Source organism: Malaclemys terrapin, chromosome 3 (genome assembly GCF_027887155.1).
Source record: "Malaclemys terrapin pileata isolate rMalTer1 chromosome 3, rMalTer1.hap1, whole genome shotgun sequence".
Classification (NCBI taxonomy): domain Eukaryota; kingdom Metazoa; phylum Chordata; order Testudines; family Emydidae; genus Malaclemys; species Malaclemys terrapin.
Genome location: NC_071507.1, coordinates 161,509,775 through 161,532,922, shown reverse-complemented (window position 1 = coordinate 161,532,922; position 23,148 = coordinate 161,509,775). Strand labels below are relative to the sequence as shown.

Sequence of the window (23,148 nt, the reverse complement as noted above, 5' to 3'; positions counted from 1 at the left end):
TTCATATTAGAGTCTGTAATTCTTGCAATGACAGTAATATTACAGATATTTGCATAACAACACTGGATATCTGCTCTTGACATAATGCACCTTGAGGTTAGTACTAATCCTTATCACTTACATAGTGCCTTCCATCAAACAAACGCAGAGTACCGTACTAACATTATATTAGCATCAAAGCACTCTGTGATGTAGATATGGAAAGTCTTATTATCCTGGATTTATAGAAGGAAAAACTGAAACACAGAGAGGTTCAAATAAGCGAATGTTAGACCTGGGAATAAAATCTACATGTTCCGTTTCCCTGTTTCAGTCACAAGACCACAGTCTGCCCGACCCCAGGATTTATAAATACATGCTAGGTTTTTGACAGAGACAAGCACATCAATTTGGCCCCAACTGACCCATCCCTGAAAATAAAATCCAGTCCTTAGAAAATCAGTTAAAGTCTTTGGTACTAAGTCCCAACTTAGCCCCTATGTCTTCCCGCTCTCTACTACCTTTTACAACAGATCTTCTGAATAGTGGGTGAAAGGGTTTGTGTGAGTAGCCTGTTCTCCCCACCTCTATGACTTCTTATCCTACCTGAAGGCTCACTCTCTCCCTATCCAATCAGGTTCCATCCTCTGGCAGGGACGACTCACCCGTTCCTGTTGCAGTGAACCCTAGTAATTCCTGATTAGGTCCCACTGATCAGCTACTTTGAAACTGAAAAGATCCTTGGAGTTACATTTCAGAGTACACTGTGCAGGGCTACAAAAGTGTCAGTGACCAAGTCGTGGGAAGTCTTGCCTAGTAGTTGGAGCAAGAGTCTGGCCTACCAGTTAGAACTGAATCCAAATGGGGCAGATTCAGGAGTGAACCCAAGGAACATAACCGGAGTCAGAGACCAAAGCCTAAATTGAAGGGTTAATTGGAGTCTCAGTCAGAAGGAGTAGCGGAGGGTCAGAACCAGGAGTCAGAAAGAAAAGCCTAAGCTGAGGAGTTAGCCAGAGTTGCAGTCAGAAGGGGGAGCTGATGGTCTGAGCCAGGCATACAAGGTGAGGAAGGAGCTGGGGGGTAGAGCAGGCTGGAGCAGGAGCAAGATTAGAGACAGTGGAACCAGAGATGGGACCAAGCACAGCTGAAGGCTAGGAATGTGTTGAGCAGCCACTGGATTGCAACTGCTACTGAGCTTAAGTCTCAGCCTGCAGATTCCTGCAGCCAATCAGGTGGCACAGTCAATCAGATAGCTTGTATCAGGGCCAGCTGCACTCATTGGGTTGCCAGGAGATTGGTTCTGCTGCAGCTGGTTCTTGACAGTCCCCCCACTTCAAGTGTGCCTTATACAGATCGTAGGACTAGTTTCAGGGCATACTTCCGGATCACCAGTTTTCTACCAGCTCCCACAATTGCTCTTCCAGTCCATAGCCCTCCCAGTCCACCAGATAATAGAGTTTGCCTCAAACTCATTTGGAGACTAGAATTTCCCAGACGTCCTATTCCTCTTGTCCCTGGATATTGATGGGAGGTGGTGGTAGAGTAGAGTAGCCATGAAAGGGATTCTCCATGTACGGTGTCAGAAGAGACACATAGAATGTAGACCTTCAAATATTCCAGCATTCCCTAAACCTTCAAATATTCCAGCGGACCTTCAAATATTCCAGCGGACCTTCAAATATTCCAGCATTCCCTAAACACTACGGGGTTAATTTGTTTCATAACCTTAAGTGGGCCTACGTATTGATGGTCCTAATTGCTTGGGAACGGGTGGATTTTAGATGTTTGGAGGACAACCAGACCGTATCTCCTACAGACAGGGTTGGTGTGACTTGGCATTTTTGGATTAGCATGATATTTGTATGCCTCCTTGGAAGCTTCAAAGATTCAATAAGCTCCCAGTGAAGGTGGGCAACTAGATCTGCTGTGGTAGGGACTTGGGAGTCTGGAGGTGCAACTGAATGAAGTTGAGCATGAAAACCGCAGTTTGCACAGAATGGGCTCTCTCAGGTGGATGCATGAGTGGAGTTGTTGTATGCAAATTCTGCATATGGCAGAAGGATGACCCAGTCATCTTGACGATAATTGAGAAAGCAATGGAGGTATTGCTTGAGGACCTGGTTCATTTATTCTGTCTGCCCGTTGGTCTGTGGCAGATAAGGTGAGGAGGTAAGCAATTTCATTCTTAAGAGTTTGCACCAAAAAATGGGAAATGAATTGATCTCGGACTATTGTTGGCAGCTCATGGAGCCAAAACAACATGATCTAGAAAAAAAAAAAGGTGGGCCATTTCCTGGGCAGTTGAGAGAGAGTGAATGGAAATAAAGTGCACGATTTTAATGAGGACATCAATTGTGACAAGGATGATGGCTGAAGCCTATGATGAAGTCCAAGGATACCAAGGACCAGGGTTGAGATGGGGTAGGCAAAGGCTGAAGGAGGACAAGTGATTCTGCACGTAGGCACTTGCTTCAACAGCACAGATCACAGGAATTAACGTACCTCTTAACACCAGTACTCAATGTTGGCCACCAGAAATTCAATAACACTTAGGTCTTGGGTTTTGAAGCAGACAATATGGCAGGCAATTGGCATACTGTGACACATCTTTAATACCTCAAGTCTGGGGTGGTCCTCTGGGATATAACAGCACCTTCCACGATAAAGCAGCCCATCCTTCAAATGAAACCATGAGCTGGGCAGAACGTTAGAAGCATCTAGGGTCTGACAGACCTTAGTAGCTTGGGTCAGGGGGAAACAGGGATGGGATGAGGAACATCCAATCCTGTTTGCTGTCCCTTGAGTCAAATTTGACAGGTGTACAATGGTAGCCAAGGGAGCAGTGCCTGACTCGGCAAGTATGTGTTTGTGGGATAGGATATCTGCCTTCCCATTCCATGATACAGGGTGGTACATGATGACAAAATCAAATCTGGAAAAGAAAAGTGACCTGCTGCTCTGTTGCTGGTTAAGGTTACAAGCACTTCAAAAAGATATTCCAGATTCTTCTGGTCGGCTCAGTTCTTTGCAGGACGTCCCAGGGCTTAGTGTCCAAATTCTCCACAATACAGGTGTAGATCTGAAGCACAGCACCAGCCCTTCTCTGCATCAGAGAGGCAAGGCTGAACCCAGCTGATCTTCCTGGGCCCCTGTGATGAGAACATGGAAGGGGATCGGGAACTTGACTCTCTCTCCAAGAGGTGTTCAGTCAGGCAATCATTAATACTGGTACACAACTTGACCAAGGCATCCAAGTCAGGTGGCTACTCCACAAAGGCCAGCTTGTCCTTGATTTCCTCGCTTATGGCATATCAGAAATGGTAGTGCTACATCACCTCATTCCATTTAGTGTCTACTGCCAGGCAATGGAACTCTATGGAAAACTTGGCAACTGACCTGTTTCCTCTAAGTGCATTCTTGGTGGACTCCATACAATCCAGATCATCAACTACAACTGCCACAGCTCTAACAAACTCTTCAAACTACCCCAGCAGGGGGCTAGAAGTCTCCAGGAGGGAAGACACTGAACCTCCCCAGTTAGCAGACTAATAATAAGTCCTACTCAGGTCCGGTCAGTAGAAAATGACTGGGGCCATAGCATGAACAGGAGCTCGCATTGATTCATGAAACTACAGAACTTGTTACGGTCCCCATCAAATTTATCCAGCATTGGAATCTCCGGTTTCTAGAAGCTAGGGCGGCAGCTATGGGCGGGAAGATTTGAGCCTGTAGGTCTACAGCGTGTACCTACAAAACCATAACCTGGGCCTCTAGGATCTGCAGGAACCCCACAGTGTCCAGCAGGAGCATAGTTGCCTCTTTGGAATCCATCTGAAGGGCAGTACTGCTGCTTACCCACCCTTGTTCAAACTTTTGGGCTGCTCAAAGTGTCAGCAACTGAGTCGTGGGTGATCTAGCCAAGTGGCTGAAGCAAGAGTCCGGCCTACCAGACAGAGCTGAATCCAGATGGGGGAAGTCCAGGACTGAAGTTCAAGGTTATAGCTGGGCATCAGAGACCAAAGCCTAAGCCGAAGGGTTAACTGGAGTCACAGTCAGAACCAGAAGTCAGAAACCAAAGCCTAAGCTGAACGGCTAGCCAGAGTCACAGTCACAGGGTGAAGCAGAGAGTCTGAGACAGCAGTCAGAGATCAGGAAGGAGCTGGTGGCTGGAGCTAGAGCAGGTACAGGCTGGGGCAGAGGCAGGAGCAAGACTAGAGACAGTAGAGGAAGGTACAGGACCATGTGCAGCTGTGGGCTAGGAACGCAAGCAGCCACTAGACTGCTGCTGCTATTGAGCGTAAGTATCAGCCTGCAGATTCCTGCATCTATCAGGTAGCGCGGACAAACAGCTTCCATCAGGGCCAGCTTCACTCACTGGGTTGCCAGGAGACTGGCTTGGCTGCAGGCTGGTCCCTGACAGAAAGCCAGGAACAAGCAAAAACACTGTTCCTATTCCAAGCTTTCTTTTACATTTTAAAATGCATTGTGAGGACCCAACGAAGTGGTAGCTGGATCATGCTGCAAATAAATCTCCTCCCCTTCAGCAGAGGAGATCTTAATCCCGAATTGTACCTCATCTGCCCCCCCTAGAAAAAGAATGAGACCTTGGGTGGGGTAGGAGACAAACAGTCTCTTCCCCAAAATAACGATGTAGCAATGAAAGTCAAAGCTTATGTAGGGGAGGCAAATAATGTGGGACCTGGGGAAGGAGGATTGCTCGACATGATTGGGGTCCTCAAAGGTTCAGATAGTTCAGTAAAGTCTGAACTTCTGGATGACTATCTACAGAGAACACTTTTGGTTTTGTCTGTCACTGGATTCTAAGTAACTGACAAGCAAAGAGACCAATTGTCTCAAACCTAATCATTCCATAAAACTGACTCCAGATCAGCATTGTAGCCACGTTGGTCCCAAGATATTAAAGAGGCAAGGTGGGTGAGGCAAATCTTTATTATCTCACCCACCTTGTCTCTCCAGATCAGTAGTGACTGTATGTTGCATTCCTATCCTTTATAACAAGCTGCAGTGGTAGAAAAAGGATATAAAGCAGTAAATAAGTGGGTATGCTATAGTAATAAAAATGGAGAAAAGGGTTTTACAAAATTTCAGATATTTGGGTTTTGTATACTCATAGGGGAAGTTTACCCCTAGGCATTAGAACAGCGCAAGGTCCATGCATCCACTTAAGTTCTATTTAAATGGTGAACAGATACTGAGGTGTCTCTCTGTTCAGGGATAAATTTCACCCAGATTGATTTACTGTGTTATTAAAATAGGATTAACTAAATGAAGTAAATGACTCTAGATATACTAAAACAAATACTATTTAACTATAACATAAAAAAATAAAAAAATACAGTTCACTGTATTAACATTTAAAACTTTAAAAAAGAAATAAAATAGGGCTAGATATGATTTAGAACAGGGGTCGGCAACCTTTCAGAAGTGGTGTGCCGAGTCTTTATTCACTCTAATTTAAGTGTCAGTAATACATTTTAACGTTTTAAAGGTCTCTTTCTATAAGTCTATAATATATAACTGAACTATTGTTGTATGTAAAGTAAATAAGGTTTTTAAAATGTTTAAGAAGCGTCATTTAAAATTAAATTAAAATACAGAGCCCCCCGGACCGGTGGCCAGGACCCGGGCAGTGTGAGTGCCACTGAAAATCAGCTTGCGTGCCGACTTTGGCACTCGCGCCATAGGATGCCTACCCCTGATTTAGAAGGTCTTTCTCATGGCAAACTATTTTGGAAACAATTCCAGAAAATCAGTATTTCAGTTTAGATCCATTATTCATTAAAAACTCATATAACATTAGTCTTCTGCTAAACAAACAAATATTCAGCTAATGGCATGATCTAGTAAAAATACAAATGTCGGGCCTCGTGCAAGCAGAATGATTGAAGTCAATGGGCCTAATTGCGTGAGAAAAGTGAGCAAGATTAGGCTTGTAATTAAGGAACATGTTTTGCAAAGATGATGTAATATACCCAGTCTTAATCTCTTAATGGAAAATGTTTGTCTCTGGTGGACAATACACATAGTTTGAAGGCAATTGGGTGAAGCCACTGTACATCAACCAATATATCTGAACTGTGCATTTGCATTAAAGTCTGAGAGAAAACAAGACAAGTGAGTCGCTAAAATTTTAAATCTATGGAGCTAAGTATATTTATCCACTGTAAAATCAGTGCACCGAGGAATATAATATGAACATTGAATAGTTAATGTACAAAAAATGATATATTCTATACCAAATGCAAATAATCTTGTCTGTAGGCAAGATCATATTCAGCTCACTAAACTAATATGTAGCATTTATTTTGTGATTTTATTATCCACACTTGAGTCCTACATTCAGTGTAATAGCAAATGTCTAAAAATATTTTATATATTAGAAATCACGTACATTATGCACTGGAACCAAAGTGCTGTATGCTTGGCCCTCTCTGTCTGTAACACTGGAAAATCTAGTTGTCTTATCTCCTTGGCTCATAAAAAACATAAGATTGGCTCTCCAAAGGAATAACATCAACAAAAAGACAAATTTTTGCATATCTCCATAATATTTTTTATATATATATATATAGCACCTAAACTACTGCTAGGCATTATTAATCTGAAATAAAGGAACAAATAAAAATGACTTCCAAGTATTCTGCAATGTTATGAGAAATCTACTCATTTTGAGTAGACATCTTCAAAGTGAGCCCCCTGAACATACAATTTGCTTACTAAACCCATTTAGACCACAGTATTCTCATAGTTCAGAAAACATCTGAGAGATTCTACTTGTATTGGATCAGTCTGGTAGTTTGGTTCAGAGCAAGTACTCTAGTTCTTATGATAGTCAAGATTTCTCTTATCTTGTTCCTTGCCTATTCTTTCCCAATTCTGTTTTTTATCTGTTTATGTTTTCAGTTTGTTCTAACACTGACATCTAAGTGAACTTTTTAAACTGACTTCATAGCTCTTTAACTTTTGTACATTCCAAATCTGCTGCTATAATTACAAGTCTCTTTCATGTTTCTAGTGTTCACTTCCTTTACTAGAAAACCTTGTTTATATATGCAGTTTGGCAAACAGTGACAGGATTTAAATAAAGAGCACTTATTTTGGAATATCATTTTACATAACTTTTTTTAACAGTGTACAACTGCATCAAATGTGTTTGAATCTGAGAATTGGACAGTACTAAGGAGGCAGGCTGCAATGTACGGGATCTTTGTGTAAGCTTTGTTTTATAAAATAGCAGTGTGCTTACCCGATGCTCTTCTTGCTGTTGCTTTAAAGTTTCATATTCAAGAGCTGGAGCAGGAAGCTGCGAGATGACCATTTCTATTTCGGTTAACCACGGCCAAAGCTCTTCATAAGTCTCCCAGAACTGGTTAACCAGGGATTGAGCACGTTCCAGCTGGAGGTTCCTCTCAGCATTCATTTGACAGACCATATCATATTTCTGTATGAGGCTTTCCAGTTTTCTCTAAAACAACATTAGCAAGAAATAGCAGCACTTATTTCTCTTTCAATCTTAGATATTTACACAATGTCTATTACCCAGGTATCTAAGCTTCTTATTATATTTATTACACCACCATTAAGTGAAGCTAGCCCAAATTCTGCTCTTAGTAGTGCTAATGTACTTGAAGTTAATAGAACTAATCCAATTTACACAGATTTTGACACACTGTTTTCAAGACAAACACATTTTTAGTGATGTCTTGTATTTTTCTAGGCTTCATTCAGAGGGCTCCAGAACAACTTACAAACTGTGGGCTTGATTGTGACTTTTAGGCACAGCCCTGCATTGGAGCCAAACCACCACGAGGGGAAGGGAGCACTGGGGTAAACAATCTGTGTCATCCTGTCAGGAGTGCAGTATATTCTCCTCCGAATGTCCACCCAGCCCACTGGCTGGCACGTGGGAGGAATGGAGTTAGAGTCATAGCTGTGACTGTTATTCTAGCAGCCCTTATGCAGGCAATGCAAAGAGGAAGGAGGTTCCTTACTCCCTCCCTCTGCATAGCCTCCTAAGGGCCCTGAATAAATAGTTATCTTTCACCCTCCATTGAAATTCAGCCACCTCTAGCGTAAAACATAGCAGTTGCTCTGAACCAGCAACATTGCATAGCAGCTTTAGAAGGCAATATGAAGGATAGCTTGTGCAACTGAAACGACAAGTGAAATTTTAGATAGGTGGATTATAACTTGGAAGTTTAAATTTGAACAGAAAACCTGGGTTAAACCCCTGCTCTGGTGAAGAGTGCCATATGACCTTTAAGTGACTATAGGTAGTCAGGACCTTGGTTTTAAGTCTTATCCAAAAGATATAGTAGCACAGTGACTACTAGTATAGTACTGGGGTACAAGTACAGCTCAGTTTGGGAGAAGATTGTCATCTACAGAATCATCACCACGACTCTTGGCAGAGCCTGAGTTTTCCTTGGAACTCTCAAATCAAAGTGCTACTGATCAGGCACAAAACTCCTTTGTTTACAAGACCTAATGAGGCAACAGCCTCAGCTGGCATGGTTGGTCTTATAAACAGTCAGCAGAAAGTGTGACATGTTTCTTTTATATTTTAGCTTATATTAACTAATGGTTAATATTTATGCAAGTGGTAATAAACAAATTAAGATAGCAAGTAGCTATACATTTCTCCCATGGAAAGCAGTTCACGTTATCATTCTTGTGAAAGATAATATGTGACAGTGAACACAAGAGCCCTGAAAATAAATAAATATATAAATAAACTTGATTGTGAAATAGTGTGTCTTTTTTTGGACGAACAGCTATCCTGAGTTTATGTCTTGCATGTAAATTAAGTTACAAAGATGCTATCCAGAGGACAATACACAGTCTAATACACAGATAAATGGTAATTTTCACTAAGTAGATTACAAATATTTAACAAAAGCTCATATGAAATCACCTTCTTTTACTTCTACAGCCATTTACTTAAGTAAACTGAATTCCTTATTTATTTTAGGGGCAAATCAGCCTTCTTTTCCCCAGCTGCAGAGATCCCCCATGCAACTGTACAGATGGTTTTCTGCTGCACAAGGATGAGATGCATTAGAAGTTGGGGGAACCATGCAAGGTGTGAGCACTCATGCTCCCCCTTGCTTACCACTGTCCAGCAAAAAGGGAGCTGAGTATCTTTAGGCTGGGAGAATCTACCACTATGCAGATCCTCCCATCCCCAGCTCCGTATAAGAGAAGGTGCAAACCCCCCTGTCAGGCTCTTTTAGCCACTTGGCTGAAATAGCCTCCACAGATAAGAACATAAGAATTTTCACACTGGGTTCAATGGTCCATCTAGGCCAGTATCCTGTCTCCAACAGTGGCCAGTACCAGAGCTTCAGGGGAGAGTAGAAACAGGGCAGCTGGAGTGATCCACCCATGTATTCCCCTCCCAGCTTCTGGCAATCAGATTTTTGGGGTCTCCCAGAACATGTGGTTGCATTCCTGACCATCTTGGCTAATGGCCATTGATGGGCCTATCCTCTATGAACTTCTCTAGTTCTTTTTTTGGCTATCACAGGTTGTGTCTTGTGTGAAAAAGTACTTCATCTTACTGGTATTAAATCTGAGGCCTATTAATTTCATCAAGTGACCCCAGGTTTTTATATTGTGGGAAAGGATAAATAACACTTCTCTGTTCACCTTTTCCACACTTTTTATGATTTTATATATCTGTATCATATCCCTTTCTTACTCATCTGTTTCTAAACTGAACAACTCAAATCTTTTTAGTCTCTCTGCTGCTCTATACCTTTGATCATCTTTGTTGCCCTTCTCTAAACCTTTTCCAGTTCTAATATATACTTTTTGAGATGGGGTGACCAGAACTGGATACAGTATTCAAGATGTTGCACCCCATGGATGTGTATAGTGGCATTATGATATTTTCTCTCTTATTTTCTGTTACTTTTCTAATAGTTCCTACCATCCTGTTAGGCTTTTGACTGCGGCTGCATAATGAGCTGAAATTTTCAGATAATTATCCATGGTGACTCCAAGATCTCTTTATTGAGTGATAAAAGCTAATAGATATGTATATGTGTGTAGTTGGGATTATTCTGTCCAATGTGCATTACTTCGCACTTATCAATGTTGAATTTTACCTGCCATTTTGTTGCTCAGTCACCCAGTTTTGTAAGATCCCCCTGTAACACTTTGCTTTGGTCTTATCTATTGTGAATACTTTTATTTCCTCTGCAAACTTCACCACTTCACTGTTCACTCTCTTTTCCAGATCGTTAATGAACATGTTGAAAAGCACAAGTCCCAGCACACATCCTCTGGGGACCTTGCTGTTCACCTCTCTCCACTGTGAAAACTGACCATTTATTCCTACCTCTTGTTTGAGGCCTGACCCAAAGCCCACTAAAATCAATGGAAAGATTCTCATTCAGTGTGCTTTGAATCAGTGGGCTCAAGGGCTCCACAGCCCTTGAGGGAAGATTCCTCTTTCTTGTCCTCGGCGCATCTCCTGATTGTCTAACCCAGCAACACAAGCCAAACAGTGGGATCTGGATTTTAGCTGTAATGCTGACTGCTGTTCATAAATAGTAACACCGTTAAAGGATTCCTAACAGGCTTTTACTGCATTGCTGTGGATTATAAAGGGGCCAATTATAATATATGGAGCTATACCTATATCATAGAACTGGAAGAGACCCTGAAAGGTCATCGAGTCCAGCCCCCTGCCTTCACTAGCAGGACCAAGTACTGATTTTTGCCCCAGCTCCCTAAGTGGCCCCTCAAGAATTGAACTCACAACCCTGGGTTTAGCAGGCCAATGCTCAAACCACTGAGCTATCCCACCGCCCACACTTACTCATGTTGACTGATACTTAATCACCCAGATAGTCACATTGTCTTACATAATACTCAAAGGTGGGTAAAGGAGGCAAAATCAGGCCTAAAAATCAATGGAAGACAATGAAGTAAACATTGCTAAACATTTCTAAGGAAAGAAGTCTCAAGGGAATTTGTGCCTCAAGAGTATCCCTTCCTGTATGATTGTTTGCTCAGATCAAATGATCTCCTATTCACAACTGATGAACTTGCCTGATCAATAATAGTCGAAAAAGAAAGATGATCCTGTGGGAGTGGCTCTGTAAATGCAGAGATTCAAAGCCATCATGCCAGCTGTGAGTTATGGTACCTTACCTTCATGGACTGTTTCTCCTCTTCAGTGCATGTGTTCATAATCTCATCCCCAGTTTCAACAAGTTCATCTATAGCATCCTTGTGCCTCAAAATCTCCATGGTAAATGCCTTGTGACACAATAAATACCGGTCAGCAATAAAGGTTGAGTACATGAAGCAAAAACTATTTTCGAAGTGCATTATGATGGACTGAAAATTAAATCATGCTAGTACATTTTCTAGACTAAGAAAGCACTGGCCAATAATTAACATGACAGTTGGAAATGCATTTCTTTACCTTTTGAACTTGTAGCTGAGCAGCGGTCTGGTCTTGCTCAAGCCTAATATCACCCAGAGACATCAATTTTTTTTCTGTTTCTGCAATCCAGGCTAATTCTGCATCAGCTGCTTGATCAAACTAAATAAAGGAGACATGAATTAGTTCAGCAGTTTTATATTATGAAGCTTGAATTGATTGTCTTTAGGTAGTTAAAAAGCCACATTTAAAAAAAATGCAAATGCTGAATTGTTAAAAAGATAATAGTCCATTTCTATATACAATTTCATATATATGTGAACTATAGAGCTCAAAATGGTACTGAGAGCTTTAATAAAATCAGCTTAATTCATAAGCATGAAAAAGCAGCAGCAAAATAAGAGAGGCATAATGTACTTTCCTCAAACTTGCAAATCTCTATCAGACAACAGTGGAAGATCAAAGAGAATGTAGTACATGTAGAATTTTTCACTGAATATTACTTTTCCTTGTTAGTGATGACCCTAACTTTCATTTGTTTTTTCCATCTGTTTTAAAATGTTTTTATTGTAATTATCTGGAGACAAATCAATATAATCTTATGATATTAAGAAGTTTAATGAGACCTAGAAGCATTAGTGCAATATTAGACAATAAGGTTGAAATCCTGGCCCCACTGAAGTCAATGCAAAACTGGTGGATTAAGTGAGAAAATACTCTTTTTGAATTTGGGCACAGCCTGTTCTGTTCCTGAAGAATTGACTTTCCATTAGAATTAGTTAATACTTTGATGTTTTAAAAAAATATCTCAAAGCATTTCTGAGTAGGAGGCGATGTTCTGTTACATTGTGCAGAAAGGAGCAATGAACCAGGAAAAGAGGTATAAGGGGCCCTAAAACCCGTAGAAAGGGCACAGTAGATTGAACACAGCATAGTTCAGATTCAACCCATGTCTATATGACCCTCTGGGCAAACATGCATTTGGACACTACAGTTTTAGGGGTATTTTTGAGGTGAAGCCAAGGAGAAGCAACATGTTGGATGCTGAATTGTTTTGAAAATCTGTCCACAAATGTCACAGTAGAAGCTGGTGGGCGCTGAGCAGTTTTGAAAATCTGGCTCATATTTAGGTGATGTTGAGTATGTCAACACTAGCACTGGAAGATGAGGGGGCATACCCATACTAGCGCTGATTGAACTGGTGCTCTAAAAACAGAAGTGTAGTTGTAGTGGTGCAAGGACAGGATGGGCTAGCCACCCTGAGAACGATCCTGTCTGAGACCATTGGTACATGATAGCCCAGGGATCAGCAACCTTTGGCATGTGGCCCGCCAGGGTAAGCCCCCTGGCGGACTGAGCCAGTTTGTTTACCTGCCACGTCCGCAGGTTCGGCCAATTGCAGCTCCCACTGGCCACGGGTCGCCGCTCCAGGCCAATGGGGGCTGCGGGAAGTGGTAGCCAGCACATCCCTCGGCCTGCGCCGCTTCCCGCAGTCCCCATTGGCCTGGAGCGGCAAACTACAGCCAGTGGGAGCCGCGATTGGCCGAACCTGCGGACGTGGCAAGTAAACAAACCGGCCTGGCCCGCCAGGGGCTTACCCAGCGTGCCGCGTGCCAAAGGTTACCGATCCCTGTGCTAGCCCCTCCCCTCACTCACATTGCAGCAGCAACACTTCTATTTTTAGTGTGCTAGCTCAGTCAGAGCTAGTGGAGGTATGTCTCCTTGAGCTGGAATTTACACCTTTGTGCTCCAGGGCAGCCAGACCCTAAATGACAGCTGAATTCTTCTGAAAATCCATCTCCAGTTGTGGGTGTTGAGCACTTGAAATTCTTTCCCTGCGCTCTTTTGAAAATCAATGAAAAGGTACTGTGTCATATTCTGTCACGTGCATTGTAAGATTTTCTTGTAGGTTCCCTATTCCAGCACTGACCACACCGACTTAGCTTGACAAAGCCCACAGTTTACAAGTTTGTAGCTGCAGACCCACCATTGCAGTGCGCCTCCAATGTACCCGAGGTGTACTTTAACCACTAAGTCTGTCGTGTCTTAGTGCGTAATTATGCATGGATAGGCCGGAAATTTATTTTTCCCTTATGAGTCAGTCTTTATCATCCTTATTTTAATCCATTTGTTATACGAAACAGAGCACAAACATTTTTCCACTAGATGTCATCTCTCATTTATAGTGATAGAAGGTAAGTTTGTCCTAAATTTTGCAACTACTTTACAGAAAAATATAATCTCATTCAGTCTGCATTATGATACTACTGCCAAACTAGTGTACTACACCAGTGGTATTCACACCATGGTTCTAGAGCTGCATGTGGCTCTTTGGGTCCACCCATCAGATTAAAGCTCATTTTACTCTGCAGGGGTCTCAATGCTATCACAGGTGTGTGTCTCACACTGTCTGACATGCTGTGCAAGGCATCTCAGGATATGCTAAGCAAACATAACAAGGCTGCTTTGTTTCCTCTAAAAGGGGGGTCAGAAGAAGGGCAGATGACAGTGAATAGACTTATAGAGAACTACAAATTACTTGAAATGTTTCTTTTTGTTGTTGCATTGCCATGGGTATGTCGTAATATTGAATAAATGCCCCATTGAAGAAGGTCATGATGTAAACATGGTAATGGAATGCCTGAATGCTGTGACACAACTACAGAAGAACCTCAGAGTTACGAACACCAGAGTTACAAACTGACTGGTCAATGACACGTCTCATTTGGAACCGGAAGTACGCAATCAGGCAGCAGCAGAGACAAAAAAAGAAGAAGCAAATACAGTTCAGTACTATGTTAAACACAAACTACTAAAAAAATAAAGGGAAATTTAAAAAAAAAGATTTGAGAAAGTAAGGAAACTGTGCTTGTTTCATTTAAATTAAGATGGTTAAATGCAGCATTTTTCTTCTGCATAGCAAAGTTTCAGAGCTGTACTAAGTCAATGTTCAGTTGAAAACTTTTGAAAGAATAACCATAACGTTTTGTTCTGCTATGAGCATTTCAAAGTTACGAACAACTTCCATTCCAAAGGTGTTATTAAATGGTTCTTTCAGGTTGAGTTTCTAGGTGAGATTTGTATGTATAGTATGTTAACGAATGAACACTGAAAAAATGGTACTGCTTGTATCAGGATTTCACAATGGCATTTTATTTCCATTATGGAGGACAGAGTAAATTATGAGCTTTAAATTACCTTGGCCAAGTCAGAATTCATCATTTTGATACCATCAAATTAATATTCCTGATGCACATTATTTCCTGTTTTGTTTGATCAGAAAAGGACGACTTGTTAATGTGATGAATAATTAAGAATTCCTTTGTTAACACTCTGTAAAGCTTCCTCTTTGGCACAACTAGAGTAGCAGAATGGACCCATAGAATGCAAACATAATGGACAATTTTATATTTTATTTCTACACAGAACTCCCAGGGAACAAGGGTAGAACTTGACTCAAATAGCTTCAATATTGGGAGTTGAAATGATATCTGGAGTAATTCCATAGACTTCTGTGGCGTTACACCTGGGATCATTTTGGACCAGTTAGTTACAAGAATTAATCTCCAATCTGACATTCACATCAGGACTCTTCTTTCACATCTTTGAGCTGCTCTCTACCCATGCCTTGCTCTTTTTTCAGTGACCAAAAATGTCCACTCTAACTCCACACCAGTGCCTCCTTACCCACTAGCCCACAGGCGCTGATTTTTTTCCCCAGTGGGAGCTCCATCCCCGCTCTTACCCAAGGCACCGCCCCTACTCCACCTCTTTTCCTGAGGCCCTACCCTCACCCTAAATCTTCCCGCCCCTGCTCTGCCTTCTCCCCCAAGCTGATCTACGACCCTGCTGAACAGCTGTGGCTGGTGGGTACTGAGCATCCCCTATTTTTTTTCTGCAGGTGCTTGACCCCCAGAGCACCCCTGTAGTCGGCACCTATGCTCTAGCTCACGTGTTCTTGCTGCCTTTGACCCTCTGCAAAACCTCTAAGTATTTGCAGCACTGTTAAATTACGACTACATTCATCCCTCCTCAACATCTCTGCCCAAATAACACTTCAGGTGGTTGCCTGTTGTAACACCCCTGAGCAGGAGGTTGGCTCCTTCCTCATACATAGCTCCTGGAGTTACCATACCTAGCCTGGCACCAGCCCCTTCTGGCTTCCCCAACATAGGAGAAGTCTGAGGTGGTCTGGGTGTGGTAGGAGAGGAGGGATCACGATTGGAGTGCAATGTGTCCTCATGATGCTGTCTGGTGGAGCAGCCCTTTGGAACTATTATCCACTAGTGCAAATGAAAGCAGCCCTGAAGCTGTCTAAATTGTGCCAGGGGCTGGTTTGGTCCCTGACTACTCCCTACAATAAGTGTGGGGGAGAAAGTTGGTAGAAACCCACATATACACCCGGGTCACATGCCCCTGGGGATCCAGCCCACAATTTTATAAAGGTGTCTGCTGAGATAAGATAAATATTCAGAGTGAATGCCATAAAAGATAGAATATTTATAAATTACTTATAACCTTAGGACCCTCCGTTATCACCAATCCTCTTACAGTCATTTTCCACAAAGTTCTGAAACTATGCCATATATACTTCAGCTTGGCTGAAGCCAATTCTGTTTGTTGGTGTTATGGGCATTGGAAAAAAATTCCATACATATTTTTGTGTTTGTAAAATTAACTTCACGCAGAAATTGGAGAATTTACAGCTCCGCTTTTCTCTTATCATCAGGTAGCTAGATGTGAGACCACACAGATTTACATCTATGAAATGCAAGTGCCAATTCTAAAAAATCACCCAATTATTTTCTAAGCAAACTTTAGAAACACACACATATATTCACAATTTATTTCTTGCAGCTGCATGCAAATTACACCATTAACTCAGTCCTTGAGTGCAGTTTAAAATAAGTTGGTCCAACATGTTAGCTGCAGAAAATACAAAAGCACAAGGCCAGATCCTTAGCTGGTATACATGGACTTCAGAAGAGCTGCACCTATTTAAACAAGCGGAAGATCTGGGCCATATTGTATGTATTACATCATAAAATGTAAATGATACAGGGCCTGACTGAGCCTGTAGTCCTCACTCAGACAAAACTTCCACTGAAGTCCCCACAGGTTCGTACTCCCCATGATTTTGGCTACAAGACTGATCTCTAAGGTTTGTGTTAACAATGAGGCAGATGGCTACAACAATGTACAGATTAGTTTTGCTCTGGCACTTGTGTCTGAACAGTGCAGTCACATTCTATTCAAACAAACCTTTAGTTGCTCAAGCATATCAAATGTATGGCAATATTGTTAACGAACAACCTTTGTTCAGGTACAGATTTCTGGAGGCAAACTTTTTATTGCCTAAAGAACAAAAACAGCTGTTTAGTACCTTCTGTGATCTTAGAATGGCAGCATCAATCTCCTCCACCTTCTGAGTTAGCGTGTCGCTCACTAATCTGTACCGCTCATTGTCCTCAATCACCATTTTGTCTAACCCCTCTCTTGCCCTCCATGGCACCAATTCCAGCAAGGCACTGCTGACCTCATTGAGGGTGTCCAATAAGCCTTTGTTGTTCTTTGCTTCTTTTTTCAACTCCTGAAAAAGGCCATTTAAAGTAAACATGCCAGCATAAGAGCCAAACATACACAGCTTGCACATATTTTTATTCTTCTGTCTACTCTAAGAAGCAAGAACTGGAACATTTTACAGGCGAACAAAAGGGATAAATTGGCACACTTATTTTCAGCTCAGTTACATTAGCCTTTGTTATTGTTAAGTTGTTTGACAGAAAGGCAGGTGATTCCTGAAGGGAAGTTTCCACAGAACAGAACTGAAATATATTCCTCCAATCAGCATGGTAGACTGTCATTCTCTGGAATTCAATACAGTTGTCAGTCTTTAATCAAGCAAACAAAGAGAAGAAAGCAAACACATATTCTTTGCACTTTGCAACCATCTTTCTATGGAACAAATTCACCATCAAAGTAAAATCAAGTGTGAAATAAAGCAAAATATTATCTAAATTCAAGTGAATTTTTAAATGAACATTTGAATTAAAGCCAATCAGTCAAAATCATTACAAGTGCAGTGAGAAATGACCTTTTTATTCCCACATGCAACCATATTTTAATTTTCTGTTATTTTTTAATCTGGTTTCCAAAATAAGTGTATTTATTTAGCAATTTAGTAACCTATTTCATGTAATGGTTTTATTAGTGTTCTACTAACACTAACAACAAGGAGTCTGGTGGCACCTTAAAGACCAACAGATTTATTTGGGCATAAGCTTTCATGGGTAAAAACCTCACTTCTTCGGATGCAGTTTCTTTCCAAATAATAGTTGTTACTAGTCTGAAATTAATACTGTATCTTAAATACAGGCTCTTTTCCTACTTTAAGGTGTTGTTTTTTTGTGTCTGTGACACAACTAAAGAACAAAAATAACTTTGTTTGACAATTCAAGAGTTTTCCCAGGGATCGGTAGCTTACTGAACTAGAACAAAATGTAGCTCTTCTCCTGTTGCACTAATAATAAACCTCAGCCAAATCTCATCAGTGACTGCTAAAAAGAGATTGTGATTCTTTACTGTTTTATTCCTAGTCAGAGAGCTGATCTGGTGCCAAATTATGATCATTTGCAAGACATCCTCCAGCCAAATAGAAGCTAACCTACTTAACTAGTTCACATCTTTACATGAAAAATAACAAAGCAATATATACAGTTTACAGCTTTTAGAACATACTTTTTGTCTTTCTTGTACGTCGCTTAATTCTTCTCCCTTGGGGGTCTGAGCATCATATGAAAGCAATTCCACCTCCACTTTGTCAAGCCATATGCAGAGTTCCTCATGAGTGGACTGCAGTTGACCTGCAAGCTGCAGAGCTTGCTCTAAAGTCTTGGATACATCAGAACTCAATTTAGTAATATCTTTGTACCTTGCTTTAATGCCTTCCAATTTATCTTGAATTATTACAACTTCATCACCTAAAATTTCAAAGGGATGTTATTTCACATGAATGCAAAAAAAGAAAAGAAAATCAAAACAAAACAAAACCCATCAATAATAATTAATATATTTTTAGTTTCTTATGTGCAGATTGACCCAAACAAGACCCAGGGACAGATCAGAGACTGGTGTGAATTGTTCAGTGAAGCCAGCGGAGCTATGACAATTTACACCAACTCTGGATTTGTCGCTTTTTCTCTTTCCACTCCAAACTCTGGACAAGTGGAGATCTGGACCCAAGCTTTGAGGATTGGGCCCAACTCTAGTGTTATTCTTTGGAGATATAAAAATTGGTTCTTGTTCTCTTTTTCTTTAAAAGGCAAATATTAAAATTTACATACTTTTTACCCAAACACAGACTATATAAAAACCTCCTTAAATTTACATTCATTTTTATACAGGTTGACACAGGTTATGAAATGTATCAATAAAAGTGCAAGAATGGAGCTTCAAAATGCCAAGTGGTATTTACATTATTAATTTACAATTTATTTATAAATTATAATTAATTGATAATTAGACTGTATGGTTCAAAGAATAATTTGAATTATTCTTTGAACCATACAGTCTAATTATCAATCATTAGACACACACCGCCCAAAGGTCAAAAAGCAGACAGAGACTCCTGTAATAGACCTATTGCAATATATTTAGATTTTACCCGATAACATAACTTCTAACTGGGTAACAGAGGAGGGTTTTCCCTCCTGTCTTTGAGAGTTCAAATACTTGGAGCACTGGAACATTTAGATAGATGTTCCTCTGCAGACCAGATATGTTGTGTGCAATTGGAATGCAACCTTTCCCGCAATACTAGCTCTGACCTGGAGGATGCAGCCTCTCTAACAGTAAAAGGTAGCCTACTACCTTCATTTCTGGGCTTCTATAGAGAAAAGGCTATGTCCTATGCCAAATAGTCCTACATCATGAGTAATGTCCATAACTTGCTAGTAGGAACAAAATGGAGGTTCAGTAAAATAATTTTCCATCAACCAAAAGTAAAAAAAAACAAGGGCTAAATTGGTACATCTCCATTGACTTCAATGTTCACTTACACCAGCAGAGAATTTGGCCCAAAGACATAACATACCGTGACTTTAATAGTTATTAGAATAAACAATTAAATGAAGTGAATAAATCTAGCCAGTGACTAAAGGCTAATATTTACAAACTTCAGCTTATTTTTCCCATAATCACTTACAAGTATGAGGAAAAGGCTGCTGAATCATTAATTTCCTAAAAGCTCTCACCTGTTGTTTGCTTGAGAAGCTCTAAGCCATTTTGTATAGCTTGATCAACATTTTGTTTTCTGAGCAGAATCTCTTCCTGAAGCACCTACGAGAAGATGCCATTTGTGTAAGCACTGAGGTGACAGATCAAGTTATTTTTAGTTTAAATAGTTGTATCACCTTTCAAATCAAATATATTAATGAGAAATAAATAAATGGTGGACATAAAATATAAAGTAAAAAATAAATAAAATAAATAAATGAATTCAACAGAAAAGAAATAAAAATACCAGCAGGTCAGCGTGTTGTTTCATGAGTGACTCTGTCCTGTAATCTTGGACTGACAATTTGCTCAGTTTGTCATGTACTTCATTCAGCCAGTTCATCAATTCAACTTCATCTTCCCCGAAAATCTGAGCATTGCAATAGGCTTGCTGGAGCAGCTCAGACCAGCTGTTACTCTTCTCTTGAATCTCAATATATCGGGCTTGGGAAGAATCTAGCTTTTCCTGCACCATATCTTTATCCTCTCTGGAGCTCATAGTCTTAAGAGACTGACCAATGCTAATGGCCATATGTAAACTTTTATTGCGAGTAAGGATGTCATCTTCTAATGCCTAAATGAAGTTTTTAAAATAATGGAGAAAAACAGAAAATAAAAATGGACAGACACAAAAGCAAATACAAATGGAACTATAGAACAACAGAAATATAATGGTTTTATTGTCAATTATAAATAAAAAATTTGGACTAATGGGTAAAAAAAACAGAGATCCCAGTTCTACTGTATTTCACAAACTCACATAAAAGAATTCCCCATATGAATGACACAAATGTCTGGTTTATATCTTACTTTATGCTGAGAAATCTGCAGCTGCAGTTTAGAAGTTTGTGTTCCAATGGGTTCAGAATTTGCAAGCCTTTTCTCAGTGGTGGTCAGCCACTCAACCAGGGGTTCTAAAGTTTCATGGAATTGCTGTGCTACCACTAAGATACCTTCCAACTGACGATTCCTGTAAACATGCCAAGATAAAGGTCATTTCTGTGATGAAGTGTGTGTGAGAGATTCAATAAAACTCTTCAGGCCCTCATCACTAAAAAACATTCTACACATTATTGTAGAAGCCAGCCACAAGCTGAAACAGATACACGTCCGCAGTACAGAGAGAAAAACAATGTAAACCAACAACTATATAAAAGTACAGTTAATAAGAAAGACTCCAAAAATCATACTGGCTGAACAAGAGATTCCAATACTTTATATCTTTTGTTAATAAAATAAATTTTACTGCATTCATATGCACTTGGTTAAAAATAACCTAAGGATCCGTTAAGCAGAGCATTTAAATACAGGGGTTCATTTTTATTCAGGAAAATACTTAAACTTCTGCTTAACTTTAAGCACATGCTTAAATTCTATTGTCTTCAATGGGACTTACACATATACTTAAAGTTAGGCACATACTGAAGTACTTTGCTGACTCAGGACATGTTATCTTGCTCACTCCAACTTGTAAAATAAAGTCTTTAAATATCTTTTCAGTGACATGGTATGAACTGTACAGCCCCAATCCTGCATTCCTGGTTCAGGTTTAAAACTCTCATTTTTGTCAGTGCCAGATTTACCTTAATATAAAGATACAGATTTACCCCCTAACTAAGGTGGCAATATTTACAACATCATTAAGATTTCCAACATTTGTGATGGGGTTCTGTTCTGTTCTGTCCCTTGGGAGAATAACATGAAGGGCAAAGGGGTCCAGGAGAGCTGGCTGTATTTTAAAGAATCCTTACTGCAGTTGCAGGAACAAACCATCCCGATGTGTAGAAAGAATAGTAAATATGGCAGGCGACCAGCTTGGCTTAACAGTGAAATCCTTGCTGATCTTAAACACAAAAAAGAAGCTTACAAGAAGTGGAAGATTGGACAAATGACCAGGGAGGAGTATAAAAATATTGCTCAGGCATGCAAGAGTAAAATCAGGAAGGCCAAATCGCACTTGGAGTTGCAGCTAGCAAGAGATGTTCAGAGTAACAAGCAGAGTTTCTTCAGGTATGTTAGCAACAAGACGAAAGTCAAGGAAAGTGTGGGCCCCTTACTGAATGAGAGAGGCAACCTAGTGACAGAGGATGTGGGGAGGAGGTGACCAGCCCTCCGTGGAGAAAGAAGTGGTTCGGGACTATTTAGAAAAACTGGATGAGCACAAATCCATGAGGCCGGATGCGCTGCATCTGAGGGTGCTAAAGGAGTTGGTGGATGTGATTGCAGAGCCATTGGCCATCATCTTTAAAAACTCATGGCGATCAGGGATGGTCCCGGATGACTGGAAAAAGGCTAATGTAGTGCCCATCTTTAAAAAAGGGAAGGAGGAGGATCCGGGGAACTACAGGCCAGTCAGCCTCTCCTCAGTCCCCAGAAAAATCATGGAGCAGGTCCTCAAGGAATCAATTATGAAACACTTAGAGGAGAGGAAAGTAATCAGGAACAGTCAGCATGGATTCACCAAGGGCAAGTCATGCCTGACTAATCTAATTGCCTTCTATGAGGAGATAACTGGCTCTGTGGATGAGGGGAAAGCAGTGGATGTGTTATTCCTTGACTTTAGCAAAGCTTTTGATACGGTCTCCCACACTATTCTTGCCAGCAAGTTAAAGAAGTATGGGCTGGATGAATGGACTGTAAGGTGGATAGAAAGCTGGCTAGATCGTCGGGCTCAACGGGTAGTGATCAATGGCTCCATGTCTAGTTGGCAGCTGGTTTCAAGCGGAGCACCCCAAGGGTCAGTCCTGGGGCCAGTTTTGTTTAATATCTTTATTAATTATCTGGAGGATGGTGTGGACTGCACTCTCAGCAAGTTGGCAGATGACACTAAACTGGGAGGCGTGGTAGATACGCTGGAGGGTAGGGATCAGATACAGAGGGACCTTAGAGGGAAATTAGAGGATTGGGCCAAAAAAACCTGGTGAGGTTCAATAAGGACAAGTGCAGAGTCCTGCACCTAGGACGGAAGAATCCTATGCACTGCTACAGACTAGGGACCAAATGGCTAGGTAGCAGTTCTGCAGAAAAGGACCTAGGGGTCACAGTGGACGAGAAGCTGGATATGAGTCAACAGTGTGCTCTTGTTGCCAAGAAGACTAACGGCATTTTGGGCTGTGTAAGTAGGGGCATTGCCAGCAGATCGAGGAACGTGATCATTCCCCTTTATTCGACATTGGTGAGGCCTCATCTGGAGTACTGTGTCCAGTTTTGTGTCCACACTACAAGAAGGATGTGGAAATATTGGAAAGAGTCCAGCGGAGGGCAACAAAAATGATTAGGGGTCTGGAGCACATGACTTATGAGGAGAGGCTGAGGGAACTGGGACTGTTTAGTCTCCAGAAGAGAAGAATGAGGGGGGATTTGATAGCTGCTTTCAACTACATGAAGGGAGGTTCCAAAGAGGATGGAGCTCGGCTGTTCTCAGTGGTGGCAGATGACAGAACAAGGAGCAATGGTCTCAAGTTGCAGTGGGGGAGGTC

The 23,148-nt window shown here is 41.0% G+C and overlaps 1 protein-coding gene across 12 annotated transcripts in view; it reads right to left on the bottom strand.

Annotated features, from left to right (window-relative positions):
- Positions 1-23,148, bottom strand: part of DST (dystonin) — a 432,436-nt gene that overhangs the window by 56,744 nt on the left and 352,544 nt on the right. For 10 of the 12 annotated variants that reach the window (XM_054022022.1, XM_054022027.1, XM_054022023.1 and 7 more), the window contains 8 exons: positions 20,480-20,639; positions 19,917-20,243; positions 19,648-19,732; positions 18,134-18,375; positions 16,779-16,985; positions 11,438-11,557; positions 11,161-11,268; positions 7,247-7,465 (listed from right to left, as the gene is read on the bottom strand). In XM_054022022.1, the coding sequence (XP_053877997.1) occupies positions 7,247-7,465; positions 11,161-11,268; positions 11,438-11,557; positions 16,779-16,985; positions 18,134-18,375; positions 19,648-19,732; positions 19,917-20,243; positions 20,480-20,639 (1,468 nt within the window). The remainder of the gene's footprint in view (positions 1-7,246; positions 7,466-11,160; positions 11,269-11,437; positions 11,558-16,778; positions 16,986-18,133; positions 18,376-19,647; positions 19,733-19,916; positions 20,244-20,479; positions 20,640-23,148) is intronic. The other 2 variants (XM_054022035.1, XM_054022031.1) reach the window with 1 other exon arrangement.